Consider the following 24,616-nt stretch of genomic DNA (forward strand, 5'->3'; position numbering starts at 1 on the left):
TAATGTCTACCTCACCAGTTTTGAGAGCCAATGGAAAACATGAGTAAAGACCTATGTAAGTGAAATCAAATTATCCTTAAGTAAAAGAGCTACATGACAGTTATTTTCCAAGTGTTTTGTGGCTCTTTGATAGATCATCAAAACAGAGTTAATCTTTTAAATCAATTGATCAAAACCCTCAAATCCTTTAAAACATGCACCTTATTTTAGATGCAATTCCAAAGGTCAGATCTATGCTGTGCTTTTCTTTTTTACTCAGGTTAGAAACCATGTCTGTGCCAAATGAAAATGCTCAATAAAGCTCAAAATGAAAAAAATGGGATAAATTCTCATTTATCCATTTCATAATTTACCTCAATCAGGACAAAGAATTTAAAGAATGTAGTCAAAAAATAACAGCAACATCGACAAAAATGATATGCCTACAGGAAAGGTTTATCTGCAAAGGGCTAACTTGTATAGTATGTATATAATATCATAAACCAAACCAAAAAACATGAAGCGCTGAACTGAATTACAGTAACAGAATCCAAAGTCTTACTGAGTACCTAGGTACGTGCCAAACACTGTGTTTTTATCTCCACAACAACTGAACCTCCATAAGAACCCTGTAAGGTAGATATGCTTAATCTCCTCATACACAGATGCTCAGCTCAGAGCTTCAGTGACCGGCCTGAGGTCACACAGCTGGTAAGTAATGGAGCTATTTCAAATGCATTTCTGGCTCCAAAGCACAAGTTCTTTCCAATGTGGACTTCCATCTAGTTTGTAATTGTTACAACCACACTGCTCAATAACATAGTTCTCACAGAAGCTAGTACTACAGGTCTTCAGAAAGTGAACAGTGAAAACACTTCAGCTTTCAAGTTCTCTTCCTTCAGAGACAAAAACAGAAACGTGACCCGAGTTAGAAAACAAGTAGTAGCAGCTGATAACCAGCAGGTGTCACAGGCTCAACGCCTACCAAGGTCAGGCAGAGAACATAAATATGTGAACTGGGCTAGGTTATAAGGAATATAGACTTGGGGTCAACATACTCAATTCGAAGGGATTTAAAGCCCTGCTAAAACAAAACAAAAAACAAAACAAAACACCTCCCCAAAAGTCAACAAACACTCTGCTGGTCAAATAAAACATCTGTAGTCCTACCAGTTCGGGAATCCAAATTAGGGCATACAAGAAGAGCATAAAATTGAGAGAGAAAAGGAATCCAGTGGTTAGCAGGACACAGAATTTAACTCTGGACCCCTTCAAATGGGAGGTTCAGCAACTGTGTATTTGTCATGGGATGGGTACCAGGAGAGAACAGAGAAGGAAGCTTGTAAGAAGAAGAGAAAAGCCTATGAGCCTACCAATGACTTTGTAGACATGCCCATTACACGTATAACAAAGTATTCTAAAATTCTCTATTTCATAAAAATTTTAGGAGAACCCCTCCTACCTGGGGCCAGACTCAGATACTATAAGCTTTCCTAAATACGGTTATATGCTTCTGGAGGAGAGAGGAATCTGTTTTGATATTCAATTGTACTTTGTTTAGCATAACACCTAATGTTCGATATAAGATATTGTCCTTAATTTTGTTTAAGGAAAACTTGCTTGGAAACATCAAAAATCAATAAGCTTTACCTTGGAATTTTATTGCAAATGCTTATTTCCTTTTAACCCCACTATCATAAAAAAAAAACAATTTTCAAAATTAAAGCAGATTCCTATTAGCAAACTGCTAATAATGGTTTCTCAATAGTTTATTTCCCCACATACATCATTAAGAAACCAAGATGTTAAACCAAGCCTTTCTGCTAAACTCGTCTTGAGTTGTGGGTTCAAACCTCTCTCTTCCTTTAGTCTCATGTCTTAACAGTCACTGTATCACACATGCATCACAGATATTTCACTTTTTCCCACAATCAAAAACTGAATTTGATCCACTAAGACACAAAACTTCCTGAACCAGTCCATTATTTTCCTTAAAATTTTGAGATTTTGAGCAGTTATATCCAATTATATAGGAATACTATATTTCTCAGTTCACATGTACACTTAAAACTAGAGTCCTACACAGTATTTCTCATTAAAAGAAAACAAGATATGAGGCCTAAGGACTGGGTGGCTGATGTACTGGGCTTACAAACTCACATATAATCATTCCAAATTTGCACTGTCCTACAAAGCAAACCCCAAGCTGTAACAATAGTACCAACTCCTGAGAAAGCAGCAGAGTTGGAAAAAATGCCCAAGACAAATTAAGCCAATTACATCTACAACAAACACAAGTAACATTAAAGCAAATAAATATTAATTTGCTTTCTATATATTTGAGTGCTCGTTACATGTCAGATACTTTATTAAGCACCTGACATTATTCTCATTTAAATGTTCACAATGTGGGGCGCCTGGGTGGCACAGCAGTTGAGCGTCTGCCTTCGGCTCAGGGTGTGATCCCGGCGTTACGGGATCAAGCCCCACATCAGGCTCCTCCGCTATGAGCCTGCTTCTTCCTCTCCCACTCCCCCTGCTTGTGTTCCCTCTCTCGCTGGCTGTCTCTATCTCTGTCGAATAAATAAATAAAATCTTAAAAAAAAAAAAAAATGTTCACAATGACCCCTTGAAGTTTAAACTACTATTCATCCTCATTCTACCAATGAGGAAACTGAGGATTACACAGGTTAAATAACTTGACCAAGATCACACACCTTTGTTGTTTTGATTTGTTTTATTTTTAAAGATTTATTTATTTGAGACAGAGCAGGTGCACACAAGCTGGGGGAGCAGCAGAGGGAGAAGCAGACTCCCCACTGGGCAGGGAGCCCGATGTGGGGCTCGATCCAAGGACCCTGGGATCATGACCTGAGCCAAAGGCAGACGCTTAACCAATTGAGCCACCCAGGTGCCCCTGTTGTTATTTTTTTAATGAAATTTTTTAGAAGTATTCTCTACACCCAACGTGGTGCTGGAACTCAGAGCCCCGAGAATCAAGAGTCACATGTTCTGCCGACTGAGCCAGCCAGGCACCCCAAGATCACACACCTTTAAAGCAAACCAGATTTAGAACCTACTCTTTCTCAGATCCCAAGAACCAAAGTCTTAACCATAGTAACTTATGTACCAGTAGGGTGTATTTTGTTTATCAGCTATCAGGTAAATGACTTCACACATATAAAGCCTTGTCTGTGCAATGGAACATACCTAGCTTTTTCAATGGTATAAAACAGGTCAAATATTTTCTAATTAGGGAAAATCTATCATCAATATCTATCAAAATCTGCTTGATTAATAATATCTCTGGAATCCAAATGCTTCCCTCATTCCCACGCTATTACCTTACCTAAGGCTATCAACCTTTCTCAATTTACTACCCAGTTTAGGCTGATCTCCCTACCTGTAAAGCAGCCCCACTTCACTCAGTTCTATACACAATCTAGGCAAGTTTATTTTTCTAAAACACAGACCTGACCACAACTACTATTTTTTGTGAGAAAATGTCCAAAATTTGTAAAAGGCTAAAGGAGTCTTAGATGACCTGGCCCTTGTCAACCCCTTCTGTATCTTTTTTTTTTTTTTTAAACTTATGCTACAGCCAAACTCAACAACTTACTGCTCTATTAGTCTATAGGCCTGCCTTAATAGGGTTCTATCTCCAAGAAAACATTTCCATTTTCCCCTCCTTACCACCATGTCCCTTCTCCCTACTCACTCACATTCTTACCTTAGGCTCACACCCCTTCCCCCTCTCCTCTGTAAATCCTTCCCTCACTTCTAAAGACTTCAAAATGCTCCTATGGCTTTCTGTGCTTAGCATGTATCCCACTGGATTATAAATGTCTGTTTCTTCTCCCAACAAAGTTCTCTAAAGGCAAGAACTGGGACTTTTTTCACCTCTGGATCATTCCTCCACTAGTATAGTGCGTGGCTTATAGGTGTTAAGTATCTCCACTCTAATATAAAACAAGTAATGGTGCCCTCTTTATAATACTTCCTAGCTTTCTCTCATTTGGCCCTCTCCTAATGTTGGCGCTATGGAAATAATGCCAGAAGTTTGATTAATAATATTGGCATATTATTTTAGCTGTTGCTAATTTATTCCACTTGAATTAAGTCAAAAGTAAAATCAACATTCTCACAGAACTGGCTTTGCTCAATAAGCCAATCAAAAAAGAAGCTTTATTGTAAGGGAGTCTGTCATTCACACCATTTTCAAAATCAAATTAATTTTTAAAATCAAAAGAGTCATTGAAACACATAGTTCATTTACTTACTCTATTAAGCGCTTCGGGGATGAGCCACTTTGATGGAATTCATCGGCATCATAGAATTCGTCTTCACTGCTAGAATAAGAGAACTCGGGGACAGTATTTGGAGACAAGTTGACATGGCTTGGAGAAGTCAAACTGCTACTAGGTGGTGAGTGCCCACTGCCTAGGAAATGAAAACATTTTAAATTAGGAGACAATGTTGGTGATAGAGGGAAAAAAATCAGGGAGATGGAGCAAAACAGACTTTTCTAAAATCAAAAAGTTAAGTTGGTAGAAGTCCTTACACTCTCTGTAAAGAAAATCAACACTTAAAACTAGACAAAGAAAAAGGCAAATCACATTATAGAATGGGACAGACTTTTAAATGAAAAACTGCTATGTTCCCATTTATAATTATAAAGATATCGACCATCGATATCTATATAATTGTATAAAATTATACAATCTTTTGATTGTAATCACAGAGTGTGAGTTCTGGAGTTAGAAGTCCCACAACAGATACAATACCAATGGAAAGTCAGGGTTCCTATATTATACTGTAGATTCAGATATTTAAATTAGGCAGCAGTGACACAATGAGAATGCCATAAGAAAGAATATCAAAGACCACATGAAAATTAAAATATTGTCCAGGATATCACATTCACATTAGTCATTATGTTTTGGCAGTCACACAAAAACACAAAAGCACCACAAGCACTTGCCATCCAAACTCCTTACTTCTTTTCTACCTAAATCAAAGTGAGGTGCCTGGGGCTCAGGGGCAGAGAAAAACAGAGGTCTACTACAGGAAGAATGCAGAAAAGGAAAGGACTAGGAAGAACATCTTTTTAAACCTAAGCAGTCTAAGGAAATGGTAATTAACAGAGATCCACAGAAAGACTACGATCTATCTCTGTGATCATGACTGTCTAGTAACAAAACAATAAAAGTATCAAACAATGGAGGATTACTGAGATTAATTCAACAAGTGTTTACAGAGCATCTACAGGCTCTCAGGCAATTTGTGCGAAACTGCGACAGATGCCTGGCAGAGAGTAAATTTAATTGTCAATGCTGGCAATCTAAAAGCCAAGGCCATAGTTCTAGAAGTTGAGAAATAGCAGCAATAAAAATGAATCCAGAGTCACCCATGGATTTTTAGCCCATCCTTCTGTCTACGGTTCAATAGTTAGAGAAAGATACTTTAAAAACATAACAGAAAAAGTCTGCCACCAAAAAAGGTAATCTTACTGTGGAAATTCCAAAAATAGTTCATCTTAGCAAGTAACTTTAAATTCTTCCCCCCTTCCTCCTTCAATAGTGGCAGTAAGATGAGAAAGAGACTTTCTCCTACTGAAAGAGGTAATAATAGTAATTTTAAAAAAGCCCCCAGACCACCCAGGAATTAAAAATGATTAAGTAACATACAAACACTCCAGGTGATCACACAATTAAAAATGTGTCCAAGGAGAAAATGAGTTTGGGAAGTGCAAACAAAAGAACCGAGTTTTCCTTATAGGAACATATATTATTTCTTTTCTCAGTTGTTACCTTATTTCTTTTTTGTATTAGGGAGAGAGTTAAAGAAAGGTGAAGAAGAAGAAATTAGGTTGAAAAAAATCTAGACATAAACCATATGTTAATTTCATTTCTAAAAATTCTTTAAATCTAGCTACTCTAAAATGCTGTATTTTAAAAGTATCTTCTGAAATAATTTATATTCCAAATTATTTATTACAATTATCCTAAATGTACTTAATCACTTTTTCAAAGTTTATAACTAATTTTATATATCTCCAAACAGACAATTTTGGCTGTTTCCAAACTGATATAATCCTTTCTTTAGTAAAAGGTGAAAGATTTATACAATCTGAAGAGAAACCAGAGTATCCTTTTTTACTTTCCTTTTTTCTTTTTTTTTTTTTTTTTGAGAGAGAGAGAAAGAGGGAGAGGCAGAGGGATAGGGAGAGAGACAATCTCTCCACGTTGACCACATGAGCCTGATGCAGGGCACCGTCTCAAGACCCTGAGATCACGACTGGCGCCGAAATCAAGAGTTGGACGCTTAACTCTGACTGAGCCACCCAGGCGCCCCTGGAGTATCCTTTCATGTATTAAAAAAAAAAAAAAAGAAAGAAAGCAAGCACAGGTACTGTTTTTAAAATGAACAAAAGGTGATACAAGTAATGAAATACAGAAAAAAGTCAGCCAAACATTTCAACCTCATTATTCAAATTACTTGTCAGCATTTTCCCAAGAGTTTCACAGAAGAGCTATTTTTGCTTACTTTCTTTCAAAATTCAGAAGACAGCTGCCCATGCTGTTAAATATTAAAGAACAAAGTAACAGCATCAGCATCTTTACCAATTCAAATTTCAAAATGGGCTAAAGTCACAAAGTAATTTTCATTATTACAGGACAGGAGGAAAAGTCCTGTCCAGAAAAGCAAACTGTGGAGCGACAAGCAGGGGCTTACCTCCTACTTCCTCTAGGTATAATAGGGACAAAAGCATGAAGTTCTCCTTTGAATTTGGCTCAACAGGCATCTCAATGAAAAACTAATCCGTTTTAAAACAGGAAATAAATCTAACATTAATAGCATGCCTTATAAATTACAGAAAAAAATATAGACCATAAGTCTAAATAAAGAGAAGACAAATTAAAATGAAGTAACTTTTTTTTGCTTATAAAATGACAAAAATGTGGGGCGCCTGGGTGGCTCAGTTGTTAAGCGTCTGCCTTCGGCTCAGGGCGTGATCCCAGAGTCCTGGGATCAAGCCCCACATCAGGCTCCTCCACTGGGAGCCTGCTTCTTCCTCTCCCACTCCCCCCGCTTGTGTTCCCTCTCTCACTGGCTGTCTCTCTCTCTGTCAAATAAATAAAACCTTTAAAAAAAATGACAAAAATGTGAAAGAATGATAAATCTAACCTTAAAAAAATGTATGTGCCAAAAGTGGCTGTACAAGGATATTCACAGAAGTACTGCTTGTAACAGGAAAATCCTAGAAACAACCTAAATGCTCATCAGCAGAAAAATAGGTAATATGTGCTCAGGCAGCCATAAAAAGAACACTGTAGGCCTAATGGTATAAACACGGAAAGCTCTCTAAACGTTCTCTATTAAATGAAAAGAGAAAGTCACAGAAACACATAATGTCATTCAGGTTAAAACAACAATAAGAAAGAACACAATGTACTTTCACAAAACTGGAACAAATAGTACTTAAATTTGTACAGAACCACAGAAAACCCCCAATACTCAAAGCAGTCCTGAGAAAGAAGAATAAAGTGGAGGTATTACAATACCAGATTTCAAAATATACTACAAAGTTGAAGTAATCAAAACAGTATGGAACAGCCATAAAAATAGACACACGTACCAGTGGAACAGGACACCCCAAAAATAAATCCCTGACTATACAGTCAATTAATGACAAAGGAGGCAAGAACACTTAGTCTGTGACAAAGGAAGAAAGAATATACAATGGGGAAAAGACAGTCTCTTCAATAAATGGTGCTGGAAAACTGGACAGCTACATGTAAAAGAATGAAACTGGACCACTTTCGAACACTATACACAAAAATACACTCAAAAATGGATGGAAGATCTAAATGTGAGACTTGAAACCATAAAAATCCTAGATGAGAACACAGGCAGGAATTTCTCTGACATTGGCTGTAGCACATTTTTCTAGATACGCCTCTTGAGGCAAGGCAAACAAAAGCAAAATTAAACAATTGGGACTATGCATCAAAATAAAAAGCTTTTGCACAGCAAAAGAAACTGTTGACAAAACAAAAAGACACCCTAGTGAATAGAAGATATTTGCAAATGATATATCCAATGAGGGGTTAATATCCAAAATACATAAGGAACTTATACAACTCAATACCAAAAGAACAAATACTCGGATTTAAAAAGGGGCAGAGGACTAAATAAACATTTTTCCAAAGAAGTACAGATGGCCAACAGACATATGAAGAGGTGCTCAATATCATCAATCATCAAAATGCAAATCAAAACCACAATGAGATATCACCTTATACCAGACAGAATGGCTAAAGTCAAAATGACAAGAAATAACAAGCATTAGAAACACTAATTCAAAAAGACACACGCACCTCTATGCTTACTGCAGCATTATTTACAATAGCCAAGATATGGACGCAACCTAAGTGTCCATCAACAGGTGAATAAAGAAAATGTGTACACACACACACACACACACACACACACACACACACACAGGGAGAGAGGAATATTACATAGCCGTAAAAAGGATGAGACTGTGCCATTTGAGACAACATGGATGAACCTGGAGGGTATTATGCTAAGTGAAATAAGCCTGACTGAGACAGACAAATACCACATGATTCCACTCATAAGTGGAATCTTAAAAACAAACAAAAAAACAAAACCCCACAAATGAATAAACAAATAAAAAGCAGAATCAGACCTATAATACAGAGAACAAAATGATGGCTGCCAGACAGGAGAGGGGTGGAGGGCTGAGCAAAATGGGTGAAGGGGAGAGGGAAATACAGGATTCTAGTTATGGAATGAGTAAGTCACAGGAATAAGAGGCACAGCATATGGAATATAGTCAATGATATTGTAACAGTGATGTAACAGGACAGATGGTAGCTACGCACTTGGGGGAACAAAGCATAATATATAAACTTATCAAATCACCAAGTTATCACCTGAAACTAATGTGAACATTGTTAACTATACCAAACAAACAAACAAACAAACACAAAACTGGGGTGCCTGGGTGGCTCAGTTAAGCGGGTGCTTTCGGCTCAGGTTATGATCCCAGGTTCCTGGGACAGAGCCCCACATTGGGCTTTCCTGCTCAGCAGGGAATCTGCTTCTCCCTCTGCCCCTCCCCCCACTCATGCTCACTCTCTTTCTCAAATTATTTTAAAGATAAAGTTTTTAATTAAAAAAATACACAATATAGGTATATATGTACATATATGCATACAAATACATGTAAACACATGCAAATGACAGAGGGAAGAATAAAGAGGACTTTCAGCTTTTGTTCTCTATACTTTTGTACTGTCTCATTCCTTTACAGTAATAAAAGTATTACAAGTCTGACTCGAGAAAATTTTAACTTTTTTTTTTTTTTTTAAAGATTTTATTTATTTACTTGACAGAGAGAGACAGCAAGAGAGGGAACACAAGCAAGGGGAGTGGGAGAGGGAGAAGCAGGCTTCCTGCCAATCAGGGAGCCTGATGCGAGCTCGAATCCAGGACCCTGGGATCACGACCTGAGCCAAAGGCAGACGCTTAACAGCTGAGCCACCCAGGCGCCCCTCAAGAAAATTTCTTTGAAAAGAAAATACAGATCTTCAAAATAAATCTTTTCTTAAGGTAAACAAAATCCTACAGTATTTTATCTTATTTAAAATGTAATTATTACTGGGGCACCTGGGTGGCTCAGTCGGTTAAGCGGCTGCCTTCGGCTCGGGTCGTGATCCCAGAGTCCTGGGACCAAGCCCCATATCGGGCTCCTTGTTCAGCGGGGAGCCTGCTTCTCCCTCTGCCTGCTGCTCCCCTTGCTTGTGCTTGCTCTCCCCCGCCGTGTCAAATATATAAATAAAATCTTAAAGAAAATGTAATTATTACTAAAGCTTCTGGCTCTATCACAAAGTTAACCACTTCATGTATAGGATGATGATAAAATTATGATATCTCCAACACAAATATGTAACACATTTCACCCTTTTTCCCATGAGCAATCAGACACAAATCTTAAATGTTAATGGGGAGTTATGAGAATTAAATTACAAAAATCTGTACCTGTACTATTTGGTGTTGGAGTCTGATGATGTCCCAAGGTAGCTAATACAGGTCCAACTGGTAGGGAAGATGGACGCTGCTCTGACTTACACAACTGAGCAGGTTCTAGAAGATTTGAACATATGAAATAAGTTAGAAAAAAAGCCAAATACAACTGTATTAAATGCAGTTGTGTGGAATTCAAAATCTTAAAGATCACTAATTTCTGAAACTGTCTTCCATTAAGTCAAGTTCCATGCTACTCCTTCTTCTGGACCTTCTATCCCCTTCCTTTATTTTTTTTTTTTATTTTTTTTTATTAAAGATTTTATTTATTTATTTATTTATTTGACAGAGAAAGAGACAGCCAGCGAGAGGGAACACAGGCAGGGGGAGTGGGAGAGGAAGAAGCAGGCTCCCAGTGGAGGAGCCTGATGCGGGGCTCGATCCCAGAACACTGGGATCACGCCCTGAGACGAAGGCAGACACTTAACGACTGAGCCACCCAGGCGCCCCCCCTTCTATCCCCCTTTAAATTCAATGGTGATATGCTACCAAGTACTAAGATATTAGGCAGGATATCAAGAGACTAGTCAGGGTAGGCCAAAACATCAGTAAAAATGCTCTATAAAACTAGCAAACACTTCTGATGATAAAGTTTTTCTAAGCATCAAACCACAGATAATCATTTTAAAATGGAGCACACGGGGCGCCTGGGTGGCTTAGTTTGTTGAGCACCCCACTCCTGATTTCAGCTCAGGTCTGGTCTTGGGGTCATGGAATCGAGCCCGGCATTGGGGCTCTGCACACAGTGGGTAGTCTGCTTGAGATTTTTTCCCTCTTCCTCTCCTGCTCGCGCACACGCCCATGTGCGCGTGCTCTCTCTCTCTCTAAAATAAATAAATCTTTAGGGACAGCTTAGTCGGTTATGCATCTGCCTTCGGCCTGGGATCGAGTCCCCTATTGGGCTACCTGCTCGGCAGGGAGCCTGCTTCTCCTCCTGCCTGCCATTCCCCCTGCTTGTGTGCTCGCTTGTGCTCTCTCTCTGACAAATAATAAATAAATCTTAAAAAAAAAAAAAAATCTTTAAAAAAATAAAGTAAAATAAAATGGGGGCACAGTAGTACTTCCTCTTTAGCCCCACAAGATATTAGTTCATTCTCTTAAGGAATCAAAATTCACAAAAGGATTTCCTTTTAAGTATTTTTAAGTATTTTAAGTATTTTTAAAGGGATTTTTTTGGTTACAATTTTTGACTTAACTACATCGTCAAGAAAACAGAAATGTTGGATGCCACAAAAGATAAATGGAATTCATATACATGGGTGTTGTCCATAAGCCTTCCTTTGCTAGTTAAAAAAAAAAAAATACTACTGATTACTCTATAATTAAAAATACAGGTCTTTCTAATTGGTAGGCATCACAAATTTCGCCCTTCCTTCCATTACCTTAGAGTCCACCATGAAGAAGAAACCATTTGCATTCTTCTTCGTAGCTATAAAAAATACCCCAAAATAGAAAGTTCCTGGATTACCTTCAAGTAGGTCAATGTATATTAAGCTTTCTTTGGTAGCATGTATCCTGGGTCATAGGATTCTGTCCCACCAGCTAATCCAAGTCTTAGTAACGATGTTTTCCTTCCATCTCACTTTGAAAACTAAAAACTTTCATTTTATTAAAAAAAACCCAATACCAAAAATATTATCATCTTTTTCCAGTTCACTTTCTGCTGTACCATTTTTCTGTGATTCCTTTTACTTATTAAAAAACAAAACCAGGGGTGCCTGGGTGGCTCAGTTGGTTAGGCGTCTGCTTTCAGCTCAGGTCATGATCCCAAGGTCTTGGGATCAAGCCCCACATTGGGCTACCTGCTTAGTAGGGAGCCTGCTTCTCCCCCTGCCGCTGCCCCTGCTTGTGCTCTCTCACTCTATCAAATAAATAAAATCTTAAAAACAAAACAACAAAAAAACAAAACCAAAAACGAGCCCTTCAAGATTACTATGACAGCTGTACAAATTAAGTTTTTTCTAATCAGTGAATCTGAAACATTTTTGCAAATACCACACCTGGAGGTAAGACAGTCTGGGTAGGCATTGTGTTGATCACGGGTTCCAAGGGACTAGGTTGATATATTGCATCTACAGGATTAATAGTACTCTGAGATAAAGAAACACAGTACAGTTATTTTTAATTAAATGCCCTTCCAGTGCTGACCCTCCCAAATGTACGAAATGCCCACATTTCTGACAGCAAAGTCCTGAGGGTAGCTATATAGATACGCTGATTAAAATGCAAAGAGGAAATGAAATGCATTTATGATACAGAAGTCTGAGAGTTTCTTAAAAAACAAAACAACACAGTAAGGAGGGAAAATGAAAGAAATTCTGTCATACAGAAAGATAAAGGTAAATGGAAAAACCTGCAAAGAGTTGTAAAATGGTGTGGGGGAAATTTCACAAAGCCAAAACAGTAACTTCTCAATTCAGTTCAGTACTTCTCACTTATTTCTCAATTCACCACAAATGTTTTTCTATCAAAGATAGAGAGAAATGCTCTCTTACTTTGGTGTTATTAAACGTTACAACTATAACTGGTAAGTATACCTGCATCACGAGGATTTTACTTTTCCATCTTACACTATTGCCACCTTCTATCACCGTGCACACAACGTACAGGCACCTAGTTCTACAGTCACCAAAGGCAAAGGGATGTATCTTCTAACTGGGGATGCAGGGAAGAAGGCTTTCTTTTTGAGGATTGAGAAGAAAAAAAATATATACGTAGTTACAATTTTATAGGAAAAAAAGGTCTAGGTCTTTCTGATTTCAAGCCAAGAACTTGTTCTGCCAGCATGAGTACATTTTAAAAACAAGACTCCATAGTTTACTGATGCTTTTTTACTTGGAGGTGGGTAGGTTTAAACTAAGGTCATTGCCAGAGTAAAGTTTAGATCTATCATTTAGAAGACTATACCAGATAAAACCCAAGAAATAAAATTTTAAGTTCTTTAGTTTTCCTTGATCCAGAAAACTAAACTTCACATATATATTAGGGAAAGCTTATAACAGAAAATACTGAAACAGATTTAGAAGAGAAATACTTTACTGATTAATGAGCACCAAAAGTACTCAAAAATTTATAAGCCTTTAGTAATGGAAACTGAGTTAAGGGGAAAGTTTTTACAGCATTCTCATTTAATGCTTAAGTTCCAGATTTTTTTTTCTTAAACCCCCTCTCCGCATAAATATTAAAAATCACTAAATCAGATCTCTTAAATCAAATGATTTGAGCACAAGAATTCTGATGCTTGTCACAATAGTCTACTGACTATAAATATTTTAACAGGAAAATAAAAGACACTTAGAGAAGAGACCCTGAAAACAATCACTAATAATAAAAACCCTAATCAAATGAAGTAGGGAAGGTTGTGGAGTACTGGGAAGAGCACAAATAAAACAGACTAGGAATTTTAATTCCTTAGAATCCTTATTATACCAAGGATTTGGCAAGTCTTTTATCTACTGTGGTCCTCACTTTCCCAGTCTGTAAAATGAAGAAATGTCTGGATTGTATGTTCTATAGAGGCTTTCTGGTTATTACTTTATGATTCTATCTTCAGATACTGGACCAGGACATAATACCTAAAGAAATGTTTCAACAAGTCCTGTAGCTGTTCTTAGAATAAATTCCTTGTTTTTACCTAATGGTTTTCTGCAAAGAATTCCAAGTGCTTTACAAAGGCAAAATCCCATTAATATATTGACCCATGGGAAGGAGAGTATGTCACCTCCTTATCCTCACCTTTTATATAAGAAAAATTACTGAAAAGACTAAGAAATAACTCTGGAAAAAGAGACCAGCAGAATTCTATCTCTTGAATGTAATCTTTTGTTTTCCAGATGAAATGGTCTAAAGATTAAGCTTGTCTAATCTTTTAGATTTTTGCATGTATATTAAAAGTACCAAATATCTTTTGTTGCTTGTTAACAGAATATAGCTACTCCATACTTATCTACAGTCCTTATTCAATCAAGCTAAAATATGTCAAATACATTCTACACCTTGCTTTGAAAATGAATGTGCAGAGCTTTAGAAGCACAAATAAATGATAATCCTCAGCTCTAACCAGTTGTAACATTAATAACATTCATGCAAAATATAAATTATATATACATGTATTTATGTATAGCTAGCATTTATTGATTCTGTGCTCATCCTGTACCTTACAACAATGTTCTGAGGTAGATCCGGCCATCTTTCTTTAAAGATGAGGAAACTAAGGCTCAAAGGTCAAGTAACCTGCCTGAGATCACAGCTAGTGAGTAGCAGGGCCAGGTTCTAGCTGTGTGGGTCCAAGAATTAAACCATGAATGCTTCCTTTCCTTTTTAAAAATAAAAAAAAAAGTGCTATAGTCCTTGATCGAATGATTCGAGTACGGTTGTTTTCTATAGGTTTAGATTTTCTGTAAGTTGAAACTTTCTAGATGTTTTTAATTGCAAATGACCAAACATTTTTGGTATGCTTTATAAAACTGCCATTTTTAAAACATAATAAAAAGTAATTTTGTTTTGAAGAAAAAGAGATAAAAGTAATTGCCAACATGATTTTCCTTAGGATCTTTGGGGACCATGACATGCTAGACAACATATATAGTCCTTTTCCAAGAGGCTTACAGTCTTAACTGATAGCTCAGGAAGAGATACTACATTACATTATATTGTATTTAGATCACATAATTGTATTGTATCACCATGGCTCAAACTCTGAACTCATACTGTGAAAAGAAAGATAAAAATTCCAATGTCTTTAATTCAAATTTTAAAAAATGCTTCTCCTATCTCTGGCTTTTTAAGAAATATGCAAACATCGATATTTAACTTTTTTTTTCATTTTAAACCAAATATAAAGGTAACATGCTATCCTTTCAAGTATAATCATGAGATGGTTTAGAAGATTTCAGTTTCCAGATCTCAGACAAGTTGGCATCTGTAAAGTCTTGGGACAAAAAAAGGGGCTGCCTCCTGCTTTAGAAACAGTCTAAACAGAAGTCACTAAGTTACCATAAAAATAGGGTCACTCCAACTACAAGTCTTCAAACTCTAACTTTTATGTCCAGATGGAAAATACCAACAATAAAATTTTCTTTTCTTTTTAAAGGAGAAGTTGAATCTAAGGGAAGAGTAAAAAGCTGAGGAGGAGGAAAGAACAAGAAAATGGCTATAAGTGAAAGAATTCATGTTGTAATTTGTTCTAATAAAAACACAATATATACCACGGTAGCAACAACAGTTAACACAGCACACAAAATCTAAAAATAAAAGAAAACAGAAACCGATAAACAATATTAAACAGATTAAGATATGTTTCAATATTGAATCCCTCCCCTTCTTTCAACTGAGAAAAAAGTTTGACAAGAAATGCAGCACTGTGAGTTATGCCTTAGTCATAAAAGCTGTGTTTTCACACCATGATTAACCCTTCATGTTAACACATGCAAAGTGATTCAATCTGAACCAACACTTAGAAAAATTTTAACATTTTCCCTGCAAATGATTGCTGAAAGATGGCCAACTTTAGAAGCTTAAGGAAAATTGCAAGAGTCAACAACAAAAAGCAGTGAGTAGGTGAAAAGAAGAATTTGTGTTGAAAAATGAATAGAAGTTCAGGCTTCTCCTGACATGACTGGTTATAATGCTCTGCAGAAGTAAAGGGAAACAAAAAGATTAGATTAAACTTACTATAATTCCATCTGCGTGCTTCTCCGCATTACACTGGTCCTTAAGGAAAAATGTTAAAAATATTAACTTCACTCTTTTATGTATGTAAGTCCTTCTGTACTTTCTTCCCTATTATGAAAGCTTATTTTACTAGTAAGTAATGTTAGAGAACTATTTCTCAGCTTCTACTGAGATCATAATTCCGTTTGTACATTGCTAGCCAAGCGTCATTCTGTCACTGGCTACACCACCACCACCACGAACAGCATGGCAATTGTTTTTCTATATAGGCACTTAATTAAATTCTTTATAGAAATATCCTATGGAACTGTGTAGTCACATCAGTATCAACTATTAACAGCAGATATACTAATTTAGGATTAAAGACCCTGAATATTTCTGGGTTTAATTTTATAGTAAATTATGCCAACTACACACAACCCCCAAACTCTCACTGCACTTTAAAGGTATAAGAATCATATACCCTTAAAAGCTTGGGATAGACAGGATTTCCCATATTCTGGCTGCAGGCCCCAGAATTATAATTTTCTAAATAGATGGTTTGCTTTTTGTTTTAGTAAACAGAATCACTGTTTCCATGGAATGACATACGAATTAACACTTACTGCCTGACAAATATTTTGTATTTATTATTCCACCAACAACTCTATAAGATAGGTACTAGTATTATTCCTATTGGACATGAGAGAACATTGAGACAGATAGAGGGTGGGGAGCCAGGATTCCAATAGTCTGGTTTCAGAACTCATGTTCTTAATATGCTATTTTGCCTTGCTTCTCCAATGATGTACTTCAGGAAGAAGGTGATGGAAAGTTATCAACACATTCATTTCTGTAATTTTAATCTACCTATTTGTATTATGTAAATCGCATGTTTAATTTTAAATAATACTGTTTAAAGTTCTAGCTCCATACTATCAGGAAGTTTTAAAGTTTTAATAGAACCAATTATTTGGTCTTGGTTTTAAACATAATGGCCAAAGTGTATCTCATTTATATCTATAACTTTTTCTTTAACTACTGAGTTTACTCAGAAACCTACATATTGAAGGGTCAACCAAGAGCAGTTTGAAGAATTGGGCTTTTTTTTTTTTTTTTAAGTGCAGGTACAGAAAAGCATTAACATAGCAGGCCTGCCTGCCTGCAAAGGTGGCCTTTGGCTAATGACTAGGAACTTGGATTTCAGAAGGGTCCCCACCACTCTATCAGATAAGAGTGGCTCACTGTGCCTAAACTGTTTAAGTAAGCAATATGGTTTATGCTAACAACATAAACCTGAAGTCCGGAATCTTGATAAGTGCTAGGTAGAGAGTGCTTACATGACAAGGTCCCAACGAGGGTGTTGAGTCTTCAATGAGCTTCTCTGGTAGACAACATCTGACATGTGGTTTTTCTTTTTGTTTAAGATTTTATTTATTTATTTATCTGAGACAGAGGGAGGGAGGGAGCGAGCACAAGCGGTAGGGGGGAACGGGCAGAGGGAGAGGGCTAAGCAGACTCCACACTTAGCAGGGAGCCCATGTGGGGCTCAATCCCAGGACCCTTAGATCATGACCCGAGCAGAAGACAGAGGCTTAACCAACTGAGCCACCCAGGTGCCCCAAAATTTCACATATGTTGTCACAATTTGTTGCTGGAGGAAGTAAGCACATTCTATGTGACTCTACTAGGAGAAGACACTTGGATGTTTGTGCCTTATTTTGCCCCATGTACCTTTTCCCTTTGCTGATTTTGCTTTGGATCCTTTGCTCTAATAAAGTGTAGCTATGAATATGATTATACACTGGGTCCTGTGAGTCCTCCATGCAAATCATCAAAATCATCAAACCTAAAGGTGGTCTTGGGAACTTCTGGCACAGTGGGTACCTTTTACATATCCTTGGGAATAACTGCATTTTGTTAACTGTGTAACTCACGCTGGGGTTTACCCCTATTTGCAAAATTAACTATATACTCAGAATATCCAAAGTTACAGTTAATTTTTAATACAGACAGTTGAAAATAAGTTGAGAATTATAGAGAAAGAGAAATTAAAGTTTCTTGCTCAGATGACATTTTAAATTAATTCTGGTCTTCCCCTATTTATTTCTAAATATTAAACTGATTTTTCCAAAGGATTTCTTGGAAAGAAATATTCTATACATGTGATAGATTAAATTTTCCAGAAATGGCCCCGACAAGAGGTAGTGTTCACATCCCTTACCCTAGAACCTAGGTGGACCTTTGTGACGGTCTCCACCAGTAAGTATAGCAGAAGTGACTCTGTGATTTTTCTAAGACTCCGTCATGGAAATGTCACAAACTTTCACCTTGTTTTCTAAGAACCCAACCACCACACTGTGAGAAAACCCAAGCAGCTGTAAAAAGGACTATACGGAGAAGAGCCTAGGTCCCCAGCCTGACTTTCCAGGCATGTTGAGTGAGCCACCTTGAAAGTAGATCCTTAGCCCTGCATCAGGTCATTACAGGTGATATTTCATGAAACAGAAACAAGTCATGAGGTCTGCCCAAACAGCGTATTTGTGAACAAAATTTAAATGAATGTTGCTATTTTAAGACACTCAGTTTAGATTTGTTTGTTATGTCGTGATTACTGATATACCACATTAAATATGTATATTATCTAAGAAAGCAACCACTTTTAATTCTGGTATAATTTAAAATAAATTTCAGTATCTGACAAATTTTTCTCTAAAATGTTCTCAGTTAATAATGTATGCTACCTACAGGGTATTTTAAATCAGGGTTATTATTTTTGTTACTGTTGTGGTCTTTTAAGGCAGAGTCAAATCATAGACTATTAAATGTCTTCCTATCAATCCATTCTCATCATGTACTTTAGGGATTTTGTTTTACTACCTGAAAAGGCTACATTCATCCCCTCCCCGCTCCCACTTCCATCTTTCTTTTCAAAAATTGTTTCGTTTTGGGGCACCTGGGTGGCTCAGTCGTTAAATGTCTGCCTTTGGCTCAGGACATGATCCCGGAGTCCTGGTATCGAGCCCCACATCAGGCTCCTCCACTGGGAGCCTGCTTCTTCCCCTCCCACTCACCCTGCTTGTGTTCCCTCTCTCGCTGGCTGTCTCTCTCTGTCAAATAAATAAATAAAATCTTAAAAAATAATAATAAAAAAAATTGTTTTGTTTTTGTTTTGTAAGTATTCCACAAGTGGCCTTTAATCAAGGTCAGTTAAAGGTAAATCTCAAGTAGTACTGAACTAGAGATGTAACTGAATTCAATATGAATTATGTTAATGAAACAAAGGAAAGGTCTAATGCTACTTCCCACTTAAATTATACTGCATGTTTATCTGGTTATAAATCCCTCATTCCTTAATACAAAGGTTATTTTCTTCTCAGAACATTCCCGCATGACTGAGATCTGGAAATATGATAATGAACAAAAACACCAGCACAACATAATTTGGGAAGACTCCTGACCAGAATTATAGCCTCCAGTATTTTTAAAACCATGCCTACCAACAAAATACATGAAATACATCCTCATCTCTCTAATAAAGCAACGCAGCCCAGTAAAATCTCCCTTAATTATGGACCAATACACTTACTAATTATATGCAACAAAAAATAAAACACACTAATTCAAGTTTGATGAGATTCAACAAATGAGGCTGGGACAACTGGAAATCTACATGCAGAAAAATAAATTTAGACCCATACCTCACATCACAAAGATGAACTCAAAGTGGATCGCACACAAATATGAGCTAAAACTTTAAAACTCTTAGAAGAAAACACAGGAAAAATCTTTGTCATCTAGGAGTAGGCAATGACTTCCCAGATAAGCCACCAAAGGCATAAGCAATAGAATACAAATAAACTGGACTTCATCCAAAATAAAAATATGCATGTTTCTCAGGATGCTATCAAGAAAGTACAACTCACAAACTTGAAGAAAAATATACAAATCCTGTCTGATAAGGATTTGTATTTAGAATGTATAAAATCACTCCTACAATGCAATGAAACTAAAAAGAACTCAACTAAAAAATGGGCAAAGAATTTGAATAGTTACTTCTCTAACGATACATAAATGGCTAATAAGCACATGAAAAGATATTCAACATCACTATTCCTTAGGGAAATGCAAATGAAAACCCCAAGATACCACTAGACTGGCTACAGCCAAAAGACAATCACAGGAGTGATCTCATCATATTCCCAGGTTCCATGGATCCTTTATCTATCTATCTATCTATCTATCTATCTATCTATCTATCTATCTATCTATCTATCTAAAGTATAGCTGGCAATGTTACATTAGTTTCAGGTGTACAACACAGTGATATGGCAAGTCTATACATTACACTATGCTTACCACAAGTGCAACTACCATTTGTCACCATACTATTACAATACCATTGAGTGTATTCCCTGTACTGTACCTTTCATCCCCATGCTTACTCATTCCATAACCGAAAGCCTATACCTCCCACTCCCCTTCACCCATTTTGCCCACTCCCCTCCTTTCCCCTCCTCTCTGGCAAACACCAGATGGTTCTCTCCATTTCTGGGTCTGTTTCTATTTTTGTTTATTCACTTGTTTTGTTTTTCAGATTCCACATAAATGAAATCATATGGTATTAACAGTTGACCATAAGATAGAAGTATTATCCAGGTGAACCTGATCTAATCTCCTGAGCCATCAAAAGCCGAGAGCTTTCCTTGGCTGGCGACAGAAGAAAAGGTCAGAAATGTGAACCGTGAGAAGGATATGATGTGCCACTGCTGGCTCTGAAGATGGAGGGAATCTGTGCAAGGACCAGAGAGAGAGGCCTTTAGTTTCGGACACTGAGTTCTAGCCAACAACTAGTAAGGAAATGGGGGCCTCAGTCCTACAACAAGGACCTGAATTCTGCCACCAACCTGAATGAGCCTGAAGTGGATTCTTTCCCAGAGCCTCCAGATAGTTCAACCTGTCTAGAACCTTGATTTGGGCCTTGTGATATCCTTAAGCATAGAACCCAGCCCAGCCACTTTAGAGTCTGATCTATAGAGCTGTGAGCTTATAAATGAATGCTGTGGACTCTGGGAAACAAACTGAGGGTTTTAGAGGGAAGGGGGGTGGGAGGATGGGCTAGCCCGGTGATGGGTATTAAGGAGGGCATGTATTGCATGGTGCGCTGGGTGTTATACACAAACAATGAATCATGGAACACTACATCAAAAACTAATGATACACTGGGGCGCCTGGGTGGCGCAGTCATTAAGCGTCTGCCTTCGGCTCAGGGGTGATCCCGGCATTCTGGGATCGAGCCCCACGTCAGGCTCCTCCGCTATGAGCCTGCTTCTTCCTCTCCCACTCCCCCTGCTTGTGTTCCCTCTCTCACTGGCTGTCTCTCTCTCTGTCAAATAAATAAATAAAATCTTAAAAAAAAAAAAACTTAAAAAAAAAACTAATGATATACTGCAGCAGTTCAATAAAGTCTCAAAGGATTTAAAATAAATAAATAAATAAATAAATAAATAAATGAATGCTGTTTTAAGCCACTAAAAAAAAGAGAGAGAGAGAGAGAGAGGGAGGGAAGGAGAGAGAATCACAAATACTGGTGAGGACCTGGAGACAACTGAATTGTAACACACTGTGAGAATGTAAAATGGTGCAGCTGCTTTGAAAAATAGTTTAGCAGTTTCTAAAAATGACACAGTTACCATATGACCCCGTTAATGCCACTTCCATGCATAAAGTTAAAAGAAATGGAAATATACCTCCACACAAAACCGTTATAATGTAGACATTCATTCCAGCATTATTCATAATAGCCAAAAAAAAAAAAAAAAAAAAGGAAACAACCCAAATGTTCATCACCTGATGAATAAACAAAATCGGTATATCCATTCAACAGACTATCATTCAGAAATGAAAAGGAAATTAAGGACTGATACATGCTACAATATGAATGAGCCTTGAAAACATTATGCTAAGTGAAAGAAGCCAGTCACAAAAGACTACATATTGTGGGATCCTAATTACATGAAATGTCCAGAATAGGCAAATCTAGAAACAGATCAGTGGTTGCCAGGGATTGAAGGAGGAACAGGAACAAGGGTAGCTAGGGAAAGAGGAACAGGGAATGACAGCTTAATAGGTACAATGTTTCTTCTTGTGGTGATAAAAGTATACTATAATTTGATTACGGTGATGATTGCACAACTTTGTAAATATAGCAAAAACACTGAAATGTACACTTTAAATGAGTGAACTTTATGATATGTAAATTAATATCAATAAAAAAAGTCTAATGAGAAATTTACAAATACTTATGAAAACAAAAACTCTATAAAGGAAGATGTTCTGGGGAGAGAACCTGAAATCCAAAGACAATTTAAACATACAATCTACTTTGACAGGATAGTCCAGACCTGTACTGTTCAGTTTGGGAGCTACTAGTCACATGTGGCTATGCTCTTGAAATGTGGCTGGTTCAAAGCATAAAATACACCCAAGATACCGAAAACTTTGTACAAAAAAGAGAATATGAAGTTTCTCATTAGTGAATTTTTATATTGCTTATGTTAAAATCATTTCAGATATACTGGGTTAAATAAAATACATTATTAAAATCAATTCTACTTGCTTATATGAGTTGTGGCATATGGTCTTATCACCTAATCTTGATAAGGAACTGATCAAGTCCTCAGATGTAGGGGCCTCCCAGATTATTTCTGCTCTATTTTACCTCCCCCACCTTCCTCTGCATTTTCCCATGAAACACCAGCTGCCTCTATCAATGGTACAAAGAATACAGTCTTCTGAACTAATAGAACCCACCTGAAAATCCCAATAACCAAGTGATGCCTAAACTCTGCTGCATATTACAAACACCTGAGAGTTTAAAAAATCCCAAAGCCCAGGCGACATCCCACAGCCAGGTATGAGACTTGTTAAAGATCCCCAGGTGATTCCAATGGGTAACAAAGTCTGGAACCAATGCATTAATCAGTTAGGCAGGAGGGGAACTCCTCCTGGGAGGAGTCTGGGAGTGGGAGCCAGGCATGAGACTTGTTAAAGATCCCCAGGTGATTCCAATGGGTAGCAAAGTTCGGAACCAATGCATTAATCAGTTAGGCAGGAGGGGAACTTCTGGTAGTGACAATTAAAGAATCAAAACTGGAAGGGGTTTAAAATCCTACCTATAGCATGCTGCCTCTAAGAAGCTAATACTAAATAAACTCCAAACTACCAAGGTATCAAATTATATCCCTTTGGAGTCTCAGGTGGCAATCTCTCAAAGTAGCTGACTTCAATGTTTTATTAACCTATCAATGAAGAATAGTCCTCCAAAATGACTAATAATTTATATTCCCATCAGTATTAGAAGTTCTGCCATGTTTATCAACAGCACAAGAGAGAGGTGGCTAAATAAAAAAAAAAAAAACATATAAAGTGGAAACACTGAACTATGCAACCATTAAAAATTATGTATTAGAAACATCCATTCAAAATTTATAATTATCAGGCCCCTGCTATGTGGCAGGCAACTGTTCCAGGCACTGAGGTTACAATGGTATTATGCAGTGAATATCTGTGTGTCCCCACCACCACCAAATTCAGATGAAGCCCTAACCCCCAGGATGGCTGTATTTGGAAATGGGGCCTCTACTGAAGTAAATTATGGTTAAATAACGTCCTAAAGATGGAGCCCTGACCTAGTAAGTGTCCTTATGAGATACCAGAGAGCTCTCCTCACCTTCTCTCTCCCCACTCTCCCTCTGTCTCTTTCATCTCCTCCTCTCCACTCCCTCCCTTTTCTCTCTCTGTTCTTTGTGCACACACCAAGGAAAAACCACATGAGGACATACTGAGAAGATGGCTGTCTACGAGTTAAAAAGGGTCCTCAGAGGAAACCAAATTGTCGGGAACCTTGATCTTGAACTTCTAGCCTCCAAAACTGCAAGAAAATAAATTTCTGTTGTTTAAGCCACCCAGTCTGGTGGTTTGTTAGGGCAGCCCAAGCAGACTAATACAATGGCAAACGACAAAGTCCTTAAGGAGATTATAAATCAGATGGTAGAGAGGCAATAAAGAAGATACCAGGTAAATCTGGCTAGTGATGCAAGGCCATGAAGAAAAAAACACAAATGAGAGATTAGAGATTATTTTAGATAGAATGGTCAGGAAGGTCTCTTCTAAGAGCTTTCCTGTGGGCAGAAATATGAATAAAGTGAGGTTAGTCCTGGAAATCTGGGAAAGTTCCTTCCAGGCAGCAGGGAAAGCAAATACAAATCCCTGAAGCAGAAAGATTCTGGCCTGTTTATGAAAAAGAAAACAAGCCAATACATTGGAATAGTGTGACCAAATGAGGGTAGAGGAGGTGAGAGAGTAGCAATGGTTCAAGTGATGTAAGTTATTGTAAGTAGTTCAGATTCCAAACCAAGGGAGATGGGAAAACATTTAGTGGGATTTGAGTAGGCAAGTGAAATGGTCTTAAATTTACATTTAAAGATACACACAGAGTTCATATAGAGTACATATATAACTTAAAGGATAGTATTTGAACATAAAAGCCTTAATAAAACTTCCTTCTGGAAAAAATTAAACAGCCAAACTCCATTTACTTAATCTATGTTACCCATTCTGAAGGACCTTGAAATTTAAGTCTATCAAGCTGGGCTAAAATAAACAAAGAGGTAGGAGGTATAGACTAAATAGCAGAAACGTCTAGGGGCTCCTGGTTGGCTCAGTCAGTGGAGCACGTGGCTCCTGATATCAGGGTTGTGAGTTCGAGTCCCCATGTTGGGTGCAGAGATTACTTAAAAAATGAAAATTTCTTAAAAAAAAAAATAGCAGAAACTTCTAAAAAGGAGTATTAGTGATTTTAATTCTA

At 37.3% G+C, this 24,616-nt stretch overlaps 1 protein-coding gene across 16 annotated transcripts in view; it reads right to left on the reverse strand.

The window, feature by feature from the left end:
- The window catches only part of OSBPL9 (oxysterol binding protein like 9), a 182,361-nt gene that overhangs the window by 17,528 nt on the left and 140,217 nt on the right, over nucleotides 1–24,616 (reverse strand). For 9 of the 16 annotated variants that reach the window (XM_026498118.4, XM_044383879.3, XM_057310807.1 and 6 more), the window contains 4 exons: nucleotides 15,769–15,807; nucleotides 12,096–12,186; nucleotides 10,051–10,155; nucleotides 4,260–4,419 (listed from right to left, as the gene is read on the reverse strand). In XM_026498118.4, coding sequence (XP_026353903.2) covers nucleotides 4,260–4,419; nucleotides 10,051–10,155; nucleotides 12,096–12,186; nucleotides 15,769–15,807 — 395 coding nt within the window. The remainder of the gene's footprint in view (nucleotides 1–4,259; nucleotides 4,420–10,050; nucleotides 10,156–12,095; nucleotides 12,187–15,768; nucleotides 15,808–24,616) is intronic. The other 7 variants (XM_026498119.4, XM_044383880.3, XM_048220636.2 and 4 more) reach the window with 3 other exon arrangements.

The sequence above is a fragment of the Ursus arctos genome, unplaced genomic scaffold (assembly GCF_023065955.2).
Source record: "Ursus arctos isolate Adak ecotype North America unplaced genomic scaffold, UrsArc2.0 scaffold_12, whole genome shotgun sequence".
NCBI lineage: Eukaryota > Metazoa > Chordata > Mammalia > Carnivora > Ursidae > Ursus > Ursus arctos.